Below are 17,979 nucleotides of genomic sequence, written 5' to 3' on the forward strand. Positions count from 1 at the left end.
TCAAAATTAAAAGTTTGGTTAATTTGGATAAATGTTGTTGTTATTTTTTTATCGATGTTGTTTTTGAACGTTTACATTTATCTATGTTAGGACTTTACAGTAGTCTTAAACGTCAGTTAAGTGGTATTAAAATTCATTTTAAAATGTTAAAATCGAGAATGAAAATAGTTGGGATCGAAATTACTATTACTGAAGGCATCTTGTGAAGCATAAATTCATGATAAGCTTGCCACTGACAGCCTGAGTTTAGGCCTTTTAACAACATCAAAACCTTTCCTTTGTCCTCCTCTTTAAAGGCTGTCTTGATGGTACAACAATAAATCTAAAATACAGTCAGTGACGCAACATAATGGCATTTTTTTTAGTAATAACATTTTTTTTATTTGTTAAACGTTCACTAATCTTAGTTGTTTTGGTTTATAACCACCAATTATTCATTTACTAATAGATAATTTTTATAACATGAATTCACTTAATACATTAATGTTCAGTTGGTTTAACACAATTGAAAGTTAATCTTGTGAAAAATCACTTATTGTGTGATTTGTAGGTTTAAAATGTTTTTACCATCGGAAGAAGGTTTTCCAGTTTTCTTCAAATTAACAGACTGCAGCTGTTCTTTTGTAATACTGAAGACTGGCTTATTCGTAGCACTTAAGGTTTCTTGTAAGATGTCCTTCTTTTTCTCTCCAGTCTTACTCTCTTGATTTCCTGAAGGATTAGAAACTTCAATGTCATTTTTCTTGTTAAAAGGAACGTCGATTCTTTCAATAATTTGTATGTTTTTTGCAAAATCTTCTGATATTGTTGTCTGGTTATTAGTTTGTGATTTCACATTATTTATCATCGTAGGATTTTCTTTCGATGGTTCGCTATGTCTCTTTGTCATTAAGCTGGAAGATAAAGATTTTTTATTAACTGTCTTTAAAAATTCTGAAGGTTTGAGGTTGGAATCTAATCCAACGGGAAAATTAAATTGAGCTGGATCAAAGAAACCAGAAACAGGTCGGCTTGATGTGGACGTGTATTTGCCATTGAGTTGTCCTACACATTGACTCGTTTTACTTTCTAGCGTCTTTGTTTCACTAGACAAAACACCATCAGAGCCTTGTGATGAGCTGGAGGATCGGAGATTTTCTGGGCGAGTCTCGTTTATGATAACTTTATCAATTTTTAACTGTTCTACGGAACTGTAAGAACTGTTGCTACTGCAAGATTGTTTTCTTGATGAACTGCCACTTATACTTTTCTCTGACAAAGGTAATGTAAGCGAAGGAGACGCCAACTTTTGCATCTTTGGGCAGTCTTCTATTGAACACCTTTTAATCCCTTCTTCTCTTTTCTTATCAGAGTAGCTTTTAATTTCAACAACAATTTGCTTTGCTGTAGAATTTTTCAATCCATTAGCTTTCATTTTGTCGATTTCTTCAAAAGGATTTCTTACCTGGTCAACTTTCGCATTAGGTGCTATTGAAGAACAAGTTCCACAATAAATATCTGGAATATATCTGTGGAAAGCTTCTAAAACTTCTTGATTTTCAACAAGTTTAGTCCTCTCAACAGTTAGCTCCGGATATTCGAAACTTGAATTATTTTGTGGTCTTGAAGAGTCGAGTGATCGTGCCAAATCGCTTGGTATGTGAAGCTCTGCTGGATATTCGGAGTTATCTAGTCTTGTTGGTTTCCCTTCCTTTTGTTCTGTCTCCCTGTCTTCACTTCTAGTGCAAACATCTGGCAAGACGTAGGTGTGGATTACGCAGATGGGTCGGTTGATCTTGTTATTTACGATGTCAGGTGTTTCTTTGGGTTTGTCGTAACGTTTCTGTTTATTACAATCTGTCACCTGAATAAGGTCACGGGACAATTTCATGCAGTTGTTGGAAATTCTTTGGTGTGCATCAGCTGTCAGGATCAAATATATAAAAGTTAAAATCATTGACAAATTTACAATGATGGCCACATAATAATGATCAATATTACAATAAATAAAAATGTTATGCATGGGGTGGAGAAATATGTGATAAAGGTTATTGAATTAAAAACATAAAACATTATTTTAGAACACAGTGGGTTAAAATTATTGGAATATAAGATGATAACAATGCCATAAAAACAATATATTGTTTCGGACCTATGTCGATTAATGTTCATAGTTTTATCATGTTTGCTAATACATGATATTTTATAGACTCTATGTTAACAATAACGTCACCAATAGATATTTTTAGAGACCAGACACAGAAAAATTTTATCGCTAGTTTTCTGAATGTATAACTACGCTCCTCGAACATAAACGTGATCAAAACTTACGTGTTTACTACGTTTTTAATCCTTTGTTCTTCCAATATAACATAATACGTTACACCATAGTAAAAACTGATTATTTATAATTGAGCTATAATGTAAAGATCAAATTGAGAAGCCAAATATAAGTATAAAATAATTATGTTATATTGGTTCTACTTTTTACCGTTGTTTTACCTTTTTATTTATTTCGGGATACTTTTTGCTGTCACTTCCTTTATTACATTTTTTAGCTCCTTGGATTTAATGATACAAAATCAGAAACTAAAAATTTAGAAAAGAAATTAAAATATCGATCTGAAAACTCAGTGTTAATCTTTGAAACTTTTTGGAGCCCATATTAAACAAGCCATCTTTAACTACTTCTACACTTGTTTGGACATACGAGGAAGAAAATTATCAGGTACATATCCGTGGCTGCAGTAATTGTTAATTTGTAAAACAGATAGCAGTCTGTTTCGTTAGAATTGAGAACAGTAGACGCTTTACATAATCAGAGAGCAACAGTGCACACTTTACATAATCAGACGAGTAACAATGCACACTTTATATAATCAGACGAGTAACAGTACATATTTTACACAATTAGACGAGAAACAGTGCACACTTTACATAATCAGACGAGAAACAATGCACAATTTACACAATTTGCCCGCTTTTTCTAGCCAGGCAAAAATAAGTGCAACTCTATACATTCCCTATTAAAATTTTTACGACGACCTACTTCAAACACAATTTTCTTCGATATTTCAAAATAAATACTAAAATAAATTGAACAAAACACATAACTAACACAAGTATAAATATATACGTCTGATTTGGTTACGATTTTGCAACAAAATGGGAAGCTTTAAACCTAAATATTAAATATTATGCTAATACATGAAAACCATATAGCAGACACCTTGAAATAACATTTTGAAAAATATAGACAAGCGTGAATACATAATTTAAAAACAAAGGACTTATTATTCATCTAGGCCGTCCCATCTACCAAGCTTTAACAGAAAATACCTAAAAGCTAGTCCTTATCTTTGAATTATTTATCAAGTCTTTCTTTGAACTTCCTTACATTAAAAACAACCACCACATACTAAGGTAACCCATTCCACAGGCCAACTGTTAGCCTAGATACATTTATACTTGAGTCTACTAGTTCTACCATTCTTATCGTTAAATAACATAAAAAGATGTTACATTGACACTATGAACTCCCTTAAGAATAGTAAATACCTCAACCAAAATTTCTATATCCTTTAAAAAAAAACAAACAGTTTCACATATTTCAACCTGTCTATGAATGACCCTTCCATCTCAGCTATCAACCTCTGAATCTTTTCCAACAATTTAGTGTTCTTTCTAATGTAAAGATTTGACATAAAACAATAAAACAAACCTCATCAATGGCTTATGCAATAAAATTATAATGTATTTAGGTTTGTATTCGTTATTTCTGAAGATCCAACCTAAAATATTATTTGACTTACCACTACCAACAGCTCATTAGAAGATCATTTTCTTCCATACCATTTTAAGGTTATTTCCATCAAAAGTATATTCATAATTTAAATTATGGTATCCCATTACAATTAAGAGCCCTGTGATATATATTCAACCAACTCACCAAATCCTTTAATGAAACAGTAGTATTCTTCTCACAACTAGCCACATCCAAAACTTTAACATCGTCAGCAAACTTAAATAATTTATTAACAAATCACCCCTTTATATTACTGATATAAATCAGAAAGAGGAAAGTGCCTAACACTGAGCCCTGAGGTGTCCTCACTTGTGATCTTAATTCATAATACCATTTTATTAACAATCTTCTGCTTTTTTCCATTCAATTTTCCATCTAATTAAATGATCTATCCACAACACTTTCAGTACAGTACAGACTGGACATACACAAAACCGAAAAAGCCACAAAATGTATACGAAATGATTTATGTGAATGAAGTAAATGTCGCTAACTTACGTGTGCAAGCTTTTATTTGTACCAGGAATATATTTTTATGACATTTATTTTGATGTTTCTTGGAATATTGAATGAAATTGTCTTTCTAATGGCCGTTACACAAATCTGAGTGTGATTCACACACTTATCAACCTCACTAGTAGAAAAAAAAGTAAAAAGGGGAATTAAAAAATTAGATCAAAAACTCTACTTTTCGACTGGAGAAATTAGAAGAAATGAGAAACTGAATGAAGAGTGGAAAATCAAAAACCCTAAAACACAACTTTTTGAGTACAATGTCCAAAACTTCCTTAGATGTAGTCTTGCTTTTATCTCTTAATTATGTTATTTAATCTAAAACTTTATCAACTTTAAAAATAACCAAGCAGTCCAGAAATTAAACAAAACATAATTTGAATAAATAAAGGAAAGAATGGCTGCGATATATTCAAAACATGAACTGTAAAGAAACCTTTCTTTAATCATTGCAATTCTACATTATAATACCAGAGAAACTGTCCCAAAAAATATTGTATAAAAATCTTACGGTGATCTTAAGACTTAAGTCATAGAATTTTATACAATAAAAGACCTACTGGTTTCTGTTGAAATGTTTTTGGTAGATGTTTGATATGATGTCCCTGTAGTAGCTGGGTGAAAGTGGTTCTGTCTAGAAGTTTCAAATAATTTCTTTGCTCGATCATCAGGACTAATGTGAGAACGATGCAAGTAAAACGACGTGTTATTAGTTGAAGGGGAGTTTAATGTAACAGATGGTTCATATCTTTTCACACGGCTACCAAGTGAACCTACTTTGTCGAATCTCCTGATGTGGCGATGGTCAGATTCTAACCTGTTATTAACAGTGGTGGTGGGTCGGAAGTGACAACAGTGAAACTCTTCAAGCTTAGGTCTGTAGGAATTCCTCACTCGTTTGGGTGCAAGTCGATGCTGGTTAGAACCTCTGTGTGCCGCCTCCTCGAATGTAAAATGACCAGTATAGCCACCGTCGTCAGACCAAACGAAAGTTTCTTCTGATGGCAAGGAATGATGGGAACTCTAACGGGAAAGCAACATACTACCAAATTTCACGAACTGTGATTGAACTATAATAAAATAATATAGATGTGTATTATTTTATAGTTAGAATAACTTAATTTACAAAGAGGTCAGGTCAGCCTTATTAAAACTTTATTTATTACATTTAACAGAAAAAAATATATATGTAATGAAAAAAAAAAAAGATATCACTGAACTTAATTATGCCGAAATTGAGCCTGTTTAGATATTATATTTCGTCTCACATTTCAGTGATATGCTTGACGGCTTATAACGCCAAACATAGGGTTTGATACTTACAGCAAGCAAAGCGCAAAAACCTATTATGTAAGTTTGTATTCAAAAACATAAAGCATTATATACAATAAAAAATAAATTTTTGAAGTTATGTAAACGGGTTAATTAAAAAAAACTGGATCAGACTAAACAACACGTTAAGAAACACCACACCAAAATATCATGGACGTACAGTGAAAACAATATATTAAATAAAGTTTTCAATTTTTTATGTTTCTACTTGATGGTGTATTACATCTTTTAAAGACTTTTGGAAATAATTCATAATACTGCTACTTGACCTCAGAAATCATTTCTATTAATTTGTCAAAAATAGATTTATTTATTTATCATTTTACAAATAAAACTTAAATCTTTAAAAAGTAAAAGCATTAAAACTCTTAATTTGTAGAAAAGTTGGACAGTTTGTTTGTTTGTTATGAAGCTCAAAGATACACAATGGGCTAATTGTGTCGTACGTAGGTACGAAACCCTGTTTTTAACGTTATAAGCCTTCAGACTTCCAACTGAGTTAGTTGGAGGTGAGATGGGTGAAAATGACGTTTCTCAGAAAATAATTAATTTCATCTCTCCGCTAAATTTACGCAGTAACTAAATATTCTATTACACACGAACTCATTTCTTAAGTGTAAACTATTTCAATTGTTTTTACATTATTTACTACTTTAATATATTGTAGATACTTTTATTCTTAGTGGCACTTTAGAGCTTAATTTGTTAATCATCTTCTTATTCGTTGCCATTACACTATTCTTAATTAATTAATTTTTTACTGAAATGTGTACTTTCTAATAGTAGATATTTTCCCATTACCTTGTTTGTAAATTTGTGATTCACCAAACTACGTAATTTTAATCTCTGCTGAATCTGACACATCAATAAGACCCGTTGTTAATCTCATGGTTGTAAGAAATCTTACATTAAAATGTTTACTTTCATCACCACTTTCTTCTTTCTACCTCCAGTAATTTATAAACTGTAAAGTTTGTTAGGGAGAAACCGAATGTGCGAACTCGTGAGTTATTCTAAGACAAAAATATTTCAATTTCAGTGATTATTTACTGGATAAACCTGTAGTTAAGAAACCTATTCCACAAATTAAGGTATATTTTAAACTTAAAGTTACTTATTTTCTTAAATATCTTAATAAATAACATACTAGCAGAAATTTAAAGTGATTATAATATTTTATTTTTTCAGAGATTTTCACTCAATATTATAACACAGGTTTTAACATTCAGAAGACTTGTACTGTTTTGTTCAGTCATTTTTTCCAATTTGTTTACTTGTAAACTAATTCATGTCATAAAATCCAAAGTATTTCGATAATTGACTTTCCAACATCAAACAAGTGTTTCCTCTAATGACTCAAGACTTCATCAGCATGAATATTCAGAAGACATTTGACAAACTTTTAAACAATGGACATCCTACAAGCTGGAAAGCACACTTTGACTTCGTTTTTCCACACCTTAGTAGAAAATCTCTGGTTTAAAAAAATAAACTTGTGCAACATTTAAGTAAGGTATTTCCAGAGGCTACACTAGGGCGTGTGTTCAAGAGTAAATCAGACTTTGTAATTTTCTTATCTTCAGAGATAAAATGCCTGAACTAATGACATCACTACATTTTTATGCATCTTGTTTGTGTTCAGGAGTGTATTGGCTTCACCACTAGGTATCTCCAAGAAAAGGTGTTTGTAAATCTATTTGTTATTTGTGTTCAGGAACTGTATTGGCTTCGCCACCAGGTGCCTCCAAGAAAAAGTGTTTGTACATCTATTTGTTGTTTGTGTTGAGGTGTTGTATTGGCTTCATTACCAGATGTCTTTGAAAAATAATGTTTGTATACCTACTTGTTGTTTATGTTACATATGTATATATATCTCAGCATTAAACAGTTGGCCTGCAGTGTAAAATCAAATAATGAATTAAGTACAGTACCATAATATTATTTATATATATATCTAAATTAATTTAGGTTAACGTATGGGGAATTAAAAAAACAACAACTCAAAACTCATTGAATACTATAAACACTTCACTAATAGGCTTAAATGTCCATTTTTGGTTTGCTGACCCAAGATGTGCTGATGAGCGTTGCATGGGCGAAATTGCAGTCTATAGCAAAGGATAGAACCAATCAAAGAATACATTAGAACTTTACGTCACAGATTTTTTTTTCCGTTTGACCATTGGTGAAAAGAAATCTGTAATATATATGAATAAATATACATAATTTGACATTAATTTTTCGTCTGAACAAAACCTACTCAACAATATACCAGCTGACAATACCCAGATATTTCTCCACGAATACATTACACGAAAGTCAAGAAACAGATCATAGCATATATATAAGTATGGTAGCAGAAACCCTTTCAGTAGTCGACGACGTATAAAGTCAGATAACTTTATAAGTGAAAAATTGGCGGTGATTAGGAGTTAAGTATATGTATGGCAACTCACCTTTTAGTCGATGACAACTGATAAATACAAATCGATATTTCTTGCAAACAAAAGAGTGAAATACAAGATCAGATAATTTAATGATCTCACAAAGCTACAAAGGTGTCCCTAATTTAGTAGTGTAAGACTAGAGGGTGTTTGTGTATTTTTCTTATAGCAAAGCTACATCGAGCTATCTACTGAGTCCACCGAGAGAAATAGAACCCCTGAATTTAGCGTTGTAAGACTAGAGAGAAGGCAACTAGTCATTACCACCCACCGCCAACAGTTGGACTTCTCTTTCACCAACGAATAATAGGATTGATCTCACGGCTGAAAGAGTGAGCATGTTTGGTGTTATGGGGATTTGAACCCGCGACCTTCATATTACGAGGCGAGTGTCTTATCCACCTGGCCATGCCGGGCCTATCGTGACGGTAATTAGGAATTAAAATAACAGCGTAAATTACATGTTTTCACCCAGTCCTAATGCAGACGATAAGCATATACTGTTGAAGCAAAAGCAAACCAGCAATAAGATACGTATAGATTGATTTTATTATTCAACAACTATACTCACAAGATAACTACTGGTGTTTCGCGGATAATTTTCTTTACGTCGAAAACTACTACAATTTCTCGAGAATATTTTCCAAATATTATAATCTAATAGGTAGTATATTTATGTTTGGTAGAAAAACAAGACACTCAGATTGACACAAAAAATAAATCTTTTCCTAACTGAAAGCTGCAAAGGATAGAATTTCAACACATTAAGCTTAGGTTCATGTTTTTTGAACACTTCTAAACAATACTCTAACCATTATTAATATTGGATTTTATAGAAATAAAAAGTGTGTTAAACTAGTATCCTGGTATTTTTTATGTTGTTTTGAATTAAGCACAAAGCTACACAATGGGCTAGCTGTGCTCTACCTACCACAGATATCAAAACCCAGTTTTTAGTGTTGTAAGTCCGCAGACATATTGCTGAGCCACTGGGGGGCGTACTCTGATATAAAATAAACAACTTACGCATTCGAAGAAAGATATTTTGAGTATTTAGATTTCCATGATACTAATTTAAATGATGCTGAAACCTTATTTTCTTATCATTGTTATTAAACAATAAAAATATGTGTATTTTCCTTTTCTTAAATATAAAACAAACAAATCTGAAATTTTAACCAGTTTTCATGACCAAATAATAATATTGTGGTCTATATGTGCGAGTTCACATCATTAAATTTCATAGTTCTTATCCTTATGATCTAACTAGTTCATTGCCACTTTTTTCAAGTGAAAACTAATTTTATCGAAATATAATAAGCAAAACTTTGTACCGAGAGTGTAGCCAGAGGTGCTTAATTAGGATACTTTAAAATTTAGTCCTTCTTGATGACGAGAAACCCACTTGAAATAAAAAATGTTATCTCAGAACGGCTGGTATGGATATTAACACTTTTACTAATAAAGCAAAGAACAAAATTTCGACCCTCAGATGACCTAGGACGGTCGAAACGCTGTTCTCTTCTTTAGCAGTAAAAGTGTTAGTACCCACACCAGCCGTTCAGAGATACCAAGTTTAGTCCTATTGAAAACTAGTTGAAAAATTAAGATCTTTATCGCTAATGATGGAACCTGTTGAAACTTGAGTGCTCATCCAAGTAGCTGAAACCTGAAGTCAATAAATGTAATATCTACCACTTTACTTTATCAGTCAGTGTCTTTTTAAAAAAAGTAATACAATGAATTGTTAAACAATACGTCTACGTATTTCTGTTTGTTTTAGTATCAATTATTATTGTCCTGGTTTTAATCTTAACAGAGCTACACGTGGCCTATTTGTTATCATGTCCGGCTGTAAACCCTAAGGTTTGTGGTTAATGTTTTGTTGTCACTAGATCGCGCTCTACAACTTAGGGCCGTGGTAGCGTTACAACAGTGATGGTTTTGTTTGTTTCTTTGTTTATAGTTTCACGCAAACCTAAACGAGAGCTATCTGCGCTAGCCGTCCCTAATTTAGCTGTGAAAGACTAGAGGGAATGAAGCTAGTCATCTCCACCCACCGCCAATTCTTGGGCTACTCTTTTACCAATGAATAGTGGGATTGACAGTGACTCATAACGCCCCCACGGCTGAAAGGGCTAGCATATTTGGTGCGACGGGGATTCGAACCCGCGACCCTCGGTTTACAAGTCGATCGCCTTAACCACCTGGCCACGCCGGGCCACAGTGATGGTCAAATCCTATCGAATTGGAGTACCACAATGTGGCGGTGAGTGTGGGAACGGATACATACAGATGACTCTTGTATAGTTATATGCAGATGATTCTTATATAGTTATATGCAGATGACTCTTGTATAGTTATATGCAGATAACCTGAAAACAAACACCCAAACTTAGCATAAGTCATTAGCCCACTAACTAATAGCTTGAAATAAGGAGAATTTTTTTTATACCACAGCGTTTTAACTGTTTGCAACAGCAGGTTGTATTCACTTTTGACTTTAAAAATATGAATTTCTAAAACAAAGAACATAATTTATTTCAAGGTTTCTTGCAGGTTTATTTGTTTTAATTTTGGAATGTTGGATTTTTTTCAAGAACTAAGACTCCCTTTGAATCCAAGTTTACTGCAGGATAAACTAATGGTATGGCTGTTTTACTTAAGTTAAAACTCTTACTTTCTGCTGTTGAAAGTATCGACGAAAAACGAAACAGCCTTTATTCAAGTATTACGTTTTATTCTTATATATTAAAAGTAAAAAAAATGTTAATCAGTGATGTCGAGAAAACCCACTTGTAGAGAAAAATATTTATGTAAAAACGATTCGTTTGGTTTGAGAACTTTTTTTTTTTTTTACGTAGAGGAGCGAACAACGTTTCGACCTTCTTGGGTTATCGTTAGGTTCACTGGTATAGGTAAGTTGATGATACAATTGCTGATTTCATATCTACAGAACATACAATTTTCTCAACCCAAACGAGCCGTTCTTACATAAATAAAAAAAATGTTATTTATGTAACTATGTTCTCAACACTGAGTGATAAAGAATATAAGTAACAGAATAATAAAATAAATTAACCAATATCGTTTTATTGTTATATTCTATCCTAAATGAACAAAATGTAAATAAAATATATATTTATTCTTAATATTTAGGTTTGTAAGAATAATGTAATGTCTAAATCTATGGTAAACAGTTTCTCAAGTTTGCAATAAAAAAACTTTTACCAACGATTAATGGAAACTTTTGATTAACCTTTAGTTATATTTAGTAATGTGTATCTGGAGTTTTTAAAGAAATAGTTTTTGCATTTGTTGCAAATATTAACAGTGGACATAACCTCAATGGAAATTTTTTAATTCCATTATGTCTTTCAGGAGGTATATCACTACAGCAGTTTAAGTTCCTTTACGTCTTTCAAGGGGTATTGTGGGATAGGCGAGACAAAGTTTCATATACAATGTTTTTACTGAAACATTGTTTAAAAGTTGGCTAAAGTAAGATAAATATTCTGTAATGAGGCTTGTTCTAAGCTGCCGAAGTTTGGTAAATTGTAGTTTAAAAAGTGAAGATGTTAGGCAAAAGAAAAATGTTTAAATGCTTAAAACATATGCTACAATTATAATCAAATCACTAGTATTGTGTCTTAAATACAAAATAATATGTTACATTCACGAGTAGACAGTTTTTCCACACAAGCAGAATTAAGCAAATAATGCCTTTGATAAACAAACTGCAAATATTGCCTTTGGTAAACAAATTGTAACGAACCTAATCAAGGAATAGGATATTTTTGCAGTGATGAACGTAAATCCAGCCCATTACATATGGCACTGATCTGCAGTCAAGCGACTGGCAAATTTCAATTACTTTTTGTGGTCAGAATTTAGACACTGAATTCGATTTATTGGATCTCTTTGAATGTTTAGATGGAAAGGCTCTTAACCCTTTTGAAGCAAAAACGGCAGTTTCTTGGGGAATGAATGTTCCATTTGAAAAATGTATTGCTCTTGTCTATTATTTCTTAGTTAAGGAAAACTAGTACGTATTATCCTCGAGCAAAACAAACAAACATACTTGGTAACTTATAAAGCACAATATTCGATAAATAATTCGATACAACTATACTGAACGCATTCTGATAAGCTATTTAATCCAAGACCCATGTCAGATTAAGATAAAATCGATTTACAATGTCCTTCAACGATATCACTGGTATTTGATGTCAGGTAGGAGTGAGTATAAGATACACAATCAATATTTTCTTAATGGTGATTTGTCTAATGGAACAGCTAAACATTTATAGGTCAACGAGTGCACAGATATATGGTTGAATGGCTAAATATCAATCGGTCTGAAAGTACTCAGAGATCTGGTTGAATAGCTAAATATCATTATATAGATCAACGACTGATTCTACCGCGCAGCAAATTAGCTAATCTATATAAATACAATAGTACTGTCTGTTATATATCCATGTAACTATTTCGCAGGGTGTAAATGGATCTTCACAAACATTGGTGTGAAGGTCATTAGATCCATAGGGGATACTTAAAAATTTTCAGTTTCACGTTTTACGTATTGCACTTTTTAGAGACATTTTTCCCACTACTTCGTCCCCTGTTGATAGATCTTCACCAAATTTAGCATGAAGGGTGGTTGAGTCCATGCAAGGATACATGCGAATAAGCAGTTACACATTTTGTGTTTAACCATTTTTTATGGGTATTTTGGCGTTTTGTTTGTTTTTCTACAATTACGTATAATAGATGCAACTTTTCATGTCCAAAGATAACCTTTCATTAGTCACATATTTACATAACTTCCGTCCAGGGAACGGATACTCCAGCTAACTGTCTGTATATATAGAAACGCTCTACTGAAATAGTTAAACGTATATGGAACAACATGGTCCAACCACGTACTGCGTGGAATAGTTAACTTTTTCAAAGCTTGTGAGTGCTCTGCTTCCTGGAGTGATATTTAAATGTCTCTATACATATCTATAAATGCTAGCTGTCTGGTGGAATATTCAGATGTTTTTAGTTCTGTGAACGTCTGGCTACCTGTTGAACTGGTTTAATGTCTATAGTTCTAAAAATGTCTTGCTACATAGTAGAACGTAAAAACAATGAATATTATAGTGAGCAAAACTACTAGTTTTTAACTATAATTATCAAGCAATACACAAATGGAGTTCACATGTAATATGGCCTGGCATAGCCAGGTAGTTATGGCTTTGGACTCGTAATCTGATGGTTGTGAGTTCGAATCCCTGTCGCACCAAACATGCTCGCCCTTTCAGCCGTAACAGAGTGACAATGTGACGGTCAACCCCACTATTCATTGGTAAAAGAGTAGCTCAAGAGTTGTCGATGGGTGTTGATGACTATCTGCCTTCCTTCTAGTCTTACAATGCTAAATTAGGGATGGCTGGCGCAGATAGTCCTTGTGTAGTTTTGCGTGAAATTCAAAACATCAAACAAACAAAGAACTGTAATATTCAATATTAATTAATATATAGAAATTAGGTGAAAAACAATTATTGACTACAATGACTACAATTATTGACAATGAATGACAACATTGATGTTAAGTTCATACGAATCCGAAACTCGAGTGTACAATTACTACATTACAACATTAATATAATTGGAATTACCAAACATACCTAACACATTACAACAATCAGAGAACACGAAATTGTTAATACAACTATTAAATTACAACAGTCAGAGAATTCAGAATTCCTAAATATATTAGGTTGTCCAGAAATAAATATCGGAATTTTCACGATAACATTTAGAAGCTGAATATTGAGTAACTTATCGTTAATCCAACGTTTGTCGCTTAAAAGGTGTCTTAATTAGCTACTGTTTCAACTCTACTCAGAGTAAGTTTCGCAACCCCCACGGCAGCATGGACAAGAAGAACGTTCGTCTGATTTCCCTCTACGACTTCAAACTTGGACGAAAAGCTACCAAAACTACATGAAACATCAACCAGGCATTCGGCCATGGATCTGTTACTGAACGTACAGTTCAGCGTTGGTTCCACAGGTTTCGACATAAAGAAGTAAGTCTTGAAGACCACGAAGGTCGTGGAAGGAAGCCATCCTTAGATGAAAACACATTAAGGGAACCAGTTGAAACACACACTCGTACAACAGTACGTGAGCTTGCAAAAAAGCTCGGCACAAGCAAATCAAGTATTGCACCACTTGAGTGTGATAGAAAAGACAAAAACGTTGGACAAGTGGGTTCCGCATGAGCTGACTGAAGATCAACAAAATTGGCGCTATGAGACCTGTCAAAGATGACGCTCCAAAAATTGAATGAATTAGAAATCGAAGTTCTGCCTCATCCACCTTATTCCCTATACCTTTCCCCTACAGATTTTCATTTTTTCAAGCATTTTGATAACTTTGTGAACAATAAACGCTTTAAAAACCAGGCAGTTGCAGAAGAAGATTTCTGGTAGCTCATTGACCTTAGAAACTCTGTTTTCTACAGCAGGGACATAAACATGTTACACGTTGGCAAAAGTGTGTTGAAGCAAATGGTGCTTACTTTGATTGAAGTGTTTTACAACACTGGTTTATACTTTTCCAAACTTTGCAGTTCAAAAAAGACATTTATTTCTGGACAACAATCAGAGAACTTAGAATTTTTAAATATAACTATTACAGCAATCAGAGAACTCACAACTGTAAATACAACTAACGCATTACAACAGTCAGGAAACTTCCAACTTTAAACATGACTAGTACATTACAGCAGTTTTGTATTAAATCCTATCAAACTTTGATAAGAACAGTAACTGTAGTTTTGTTCAAATACATGTATTTTATTTTTTAAAGATTTAAACTTTCCTTTATTATTTAACTTGCGAAAATATAAACTCCAACACTAAAAGTTTCTTTGTTTGTTTTAATTTCGCGCGAGGCTAAAGCTACACGAGGGCTATCTGCGCTAACCGTGTCGAATTTAGCAGTGTAAGACTAGAAGGAAGGCAGATAGTCATCACCACCCACCGCCAACTCTTGGGCTACTCTTTTACCAACGAATAGTGGGATTGAGCGTCACATTATAACGCCCCCACGACTGAAAAGAAGAACACGTTTGGTGTGGCAATATTTCGAACCTTCGTCCTTCAGATTATGAGTCGAGTGCTTAACCACCTGGCCACACCAGACCTTTACTGTAAAGTAGCTGTGTCTTTCATATATCCTCTCTAGTGGATGTATGTATGTTAATACTATATTTTTACTTCCTTCTAAATAACTTTTGAAATTGGTACTTATACGTTTTATATGTTTATGCTATAAAATATATAAAACAAAACAGACGATTTTCAGTTACCTACCCAAGTTTTATTTCTGTTAGTTTTATAATAAAATATTGCAACTAAAACTTATATTTAATGTAACTGATAGAATATTCTCACCGATCTCTGGCGTGAGGCTATTTGTGGACAGCACCAGCCTACAGTTTTATTAAATCTTTGGGAGCTTGAATCATACTTTTTTAGAAGAGCGTAACACTGAAAATAAATAATTACTGTTATTCAACAGCAGTTCTAAATTATGACTGTTTTAAGTAAGTTACAAGTACTTCACTATTAACCATTTTGCGGTCAAAAACAAGGTTACAAATACTTCATTATTCTTCTTTCGCAGTCAAAAACAAGGTTACAAATACTTCATTATTCTTCTTTCGCAGTTAAAAACAAGATTACAAGCACTTCATTGTTAATCGTTTCACAGTCAAAAACAGGGTTACAAATACTTCATTATTCTCCTTTCAGAGTTACAACTTGGTTAAAATACTTCATTATTAACCATTTCGCAGTCAAAAACAAGGTTACAAATACTTCATTATTCTCCTTTCACAGTTGAAAACAAGGTTACAAGTACATCATTGTTAAGCGTTTCACAGTCATAAACAATGTTACAAATACTTCATTAGTCTCCTTTTACAGTTAAAAAAAAGTTACAAATACTTCACTCTTAACCATTTCGCAGTCAGAAACAAGGTTACATGTACTTTATTATTCTACTTTCGCAGTTACAAAACAAGTTTACAAATGGTATGTGAGTAGGTTTTTATATTACACAATAAAAAGTTATTCTTTAAGGTACCTGATAGTTTTCAATCACAAAATTGATCCTAAATCATTGTATGTTTATAAATGTTACAAAATTTTTCAGGTTTTTGAATTTGGTTTACTTTCTATTTATACACTATTTTTAATTATTATAGTTTCTTCGAAACTTCTCATTCCTTAACAATATAAGCTCTCTGTTTGGCAGTATATGTATTGTAAAATTATTCATAGTAAATAATATCATATCAAAAATAAGACAAAAGAGAAGGTCTGTGCAAAGAAATCCTGAAACAACATGGCTGAGAATAACATAAAGAGTGTTTGAATAAAGATACTTAGTCCTAAGAGGCCTGAAGATAACAAAAAAGTGGCCGCAAGTAACAGGAATAGTGTATGAATAAATTAAAAGTACTTAGTGATAATAAAAACACTTTGAGTTCTAGAAGTTTCTTAAAACGAGACATAGTCATAGTGTTACAAATAACTTCTCATAATAAATATATTTTACTTGCTAATTTTCTCATGCTTACCACAAATAAGCAAATATGAACAACACTGAAACGATTAACGGAGAATCTTCAAACAAACTTATTGACTCAGTATTCAGACCAATCAATAACTCTCATGCAACTCATGTGTTTTTTTGTTTTTTTGTAATGTTACAGTTGTGCTCCAAATTCTCAAGAAAATATTAAATGCCACTACGATACTCATGGTATCACATTAAATCTCCTTGTAGCGAATAATACAAAATCCTGAATTAAAATGTTACAAAAAATCCTGTCACATTGCTCTTTCCTTGGAATGAGAACTTCCTTGAAAAATATTTTTAAAAGAAAACTAATAGTGTATTAAACTTAAATTTCCATAATTTACAATAAAATGATTTCTGAAAATTAACAATGTTAATATTAATAATCATAGTTTTTTACAATAATTAATTAAATGTCTTAAAACGTATATGAAATTTTTGGATCCTCTTTATCCAATTGCTTTTCTAAACTGATTAATCTCAAAATCATTTTGATTATTCTTTCTCGCTGGCTTACAAAACAAAATCGAGATAATATCTACTCCGGTGTCAACACTTATTGTATTACCATTAGAAAAGTTCCCTTCATAGATAATGTTGAAAGAAGCCTCTGGTATCTTCAGCACTTTTAAGTGGTGATTCTCATAACGTGAGTACAGAAAATCCAATGACACTTTTAATTTTTTTCCAAAACTGAATCTAACATCCAACTTTAAAATTATGTTTGGTGCCGTACAGGGTAACTGCTGGGTCCACTAAGGGGAATCGAACCTCTGATTTTTAGCATCGTAACTCCGTTGTTTTACAGCTGCCCGACCGGAGGATTAGAAGGTTAAACACGTGTAATTTACTTGTAACCCTATTCAATTCCAGTGATTCATCAAACAAACCTAACTTACTTGTAACCATAAACAGCTACCAGTTCTTCATTAAATATATTTCATTTACTTGTAAACCTGTCATCAATGTTTCATCATATACATCTACTTTACATGTAACCCTAAACATTACCAATGATTAATTAAACAGATCTATTCTACGTGTAACCCTAAACGTTACCAATGATCAATTAAACAGATCTGTTCTACGTATAATCCTAAACATTACCAATGATTAATTAAACAGATCTATTCTACGCGTAACCCTAAACGTTACCAATGATTAGTTAAATAGATCTATTCTACGTGTACCCTAACCATTACCAAAAAAAATCAACATATTGATTAATATAACGGGTTTACTATATTTATTTGTTTTTACTGAT

The 17,979-nt window shown here is 32.6% G+C and overlaps 1 protein-coding gene across 1 annotated transcript in view; it reads right to left on the minus strand.

The window, feature by feature from the left end:
* LOC143230484 (uncharacterized) overlaps window positions 1–17,979 on the minus strand; it is a 35,933-nt gene that overhangs the window by 11,319 nt on the left and 6,635 nt on the right. Inside the window, exons 2-4 of the mRNA XM_076464132.1 lie at window positions 15,524–15,619; window positions 4,858–5,320; window positions 568–1,902 (exon numbers count right to left, since the gene is read on the minus strand). Of these exons, the coding sequence (XP_076320247.1) occupies window positions 568–1,870 (1,303 nt within the window). The 5' untranslated portion in view covers window positions 1,871–1,902; window positions 4,858–5,320; window positions 15,524–15,619. The remainder of the gene's footprint in view (window positions 1–567; window positions 1,903–4,857; window positions 5,321–15,523; window positions 15,620–17,979) is intronic.

Source organism: Tachypleus tridentatus, chromosome 10 (genome assembly GCF_004210375.1).
Source record: "Tachypleus tridentatus isolate NWPU-2018 chromosome 10, ASM421037v1, whole genome shotgun sequence".
In the NCBI taxonomy this organism is placed as follows: Eukaryota; Metazoa; Arthropoda; class Merostomata; order Xiphosura; family Limulidae; genus Tachypleus; species Tachypleus tridentatus.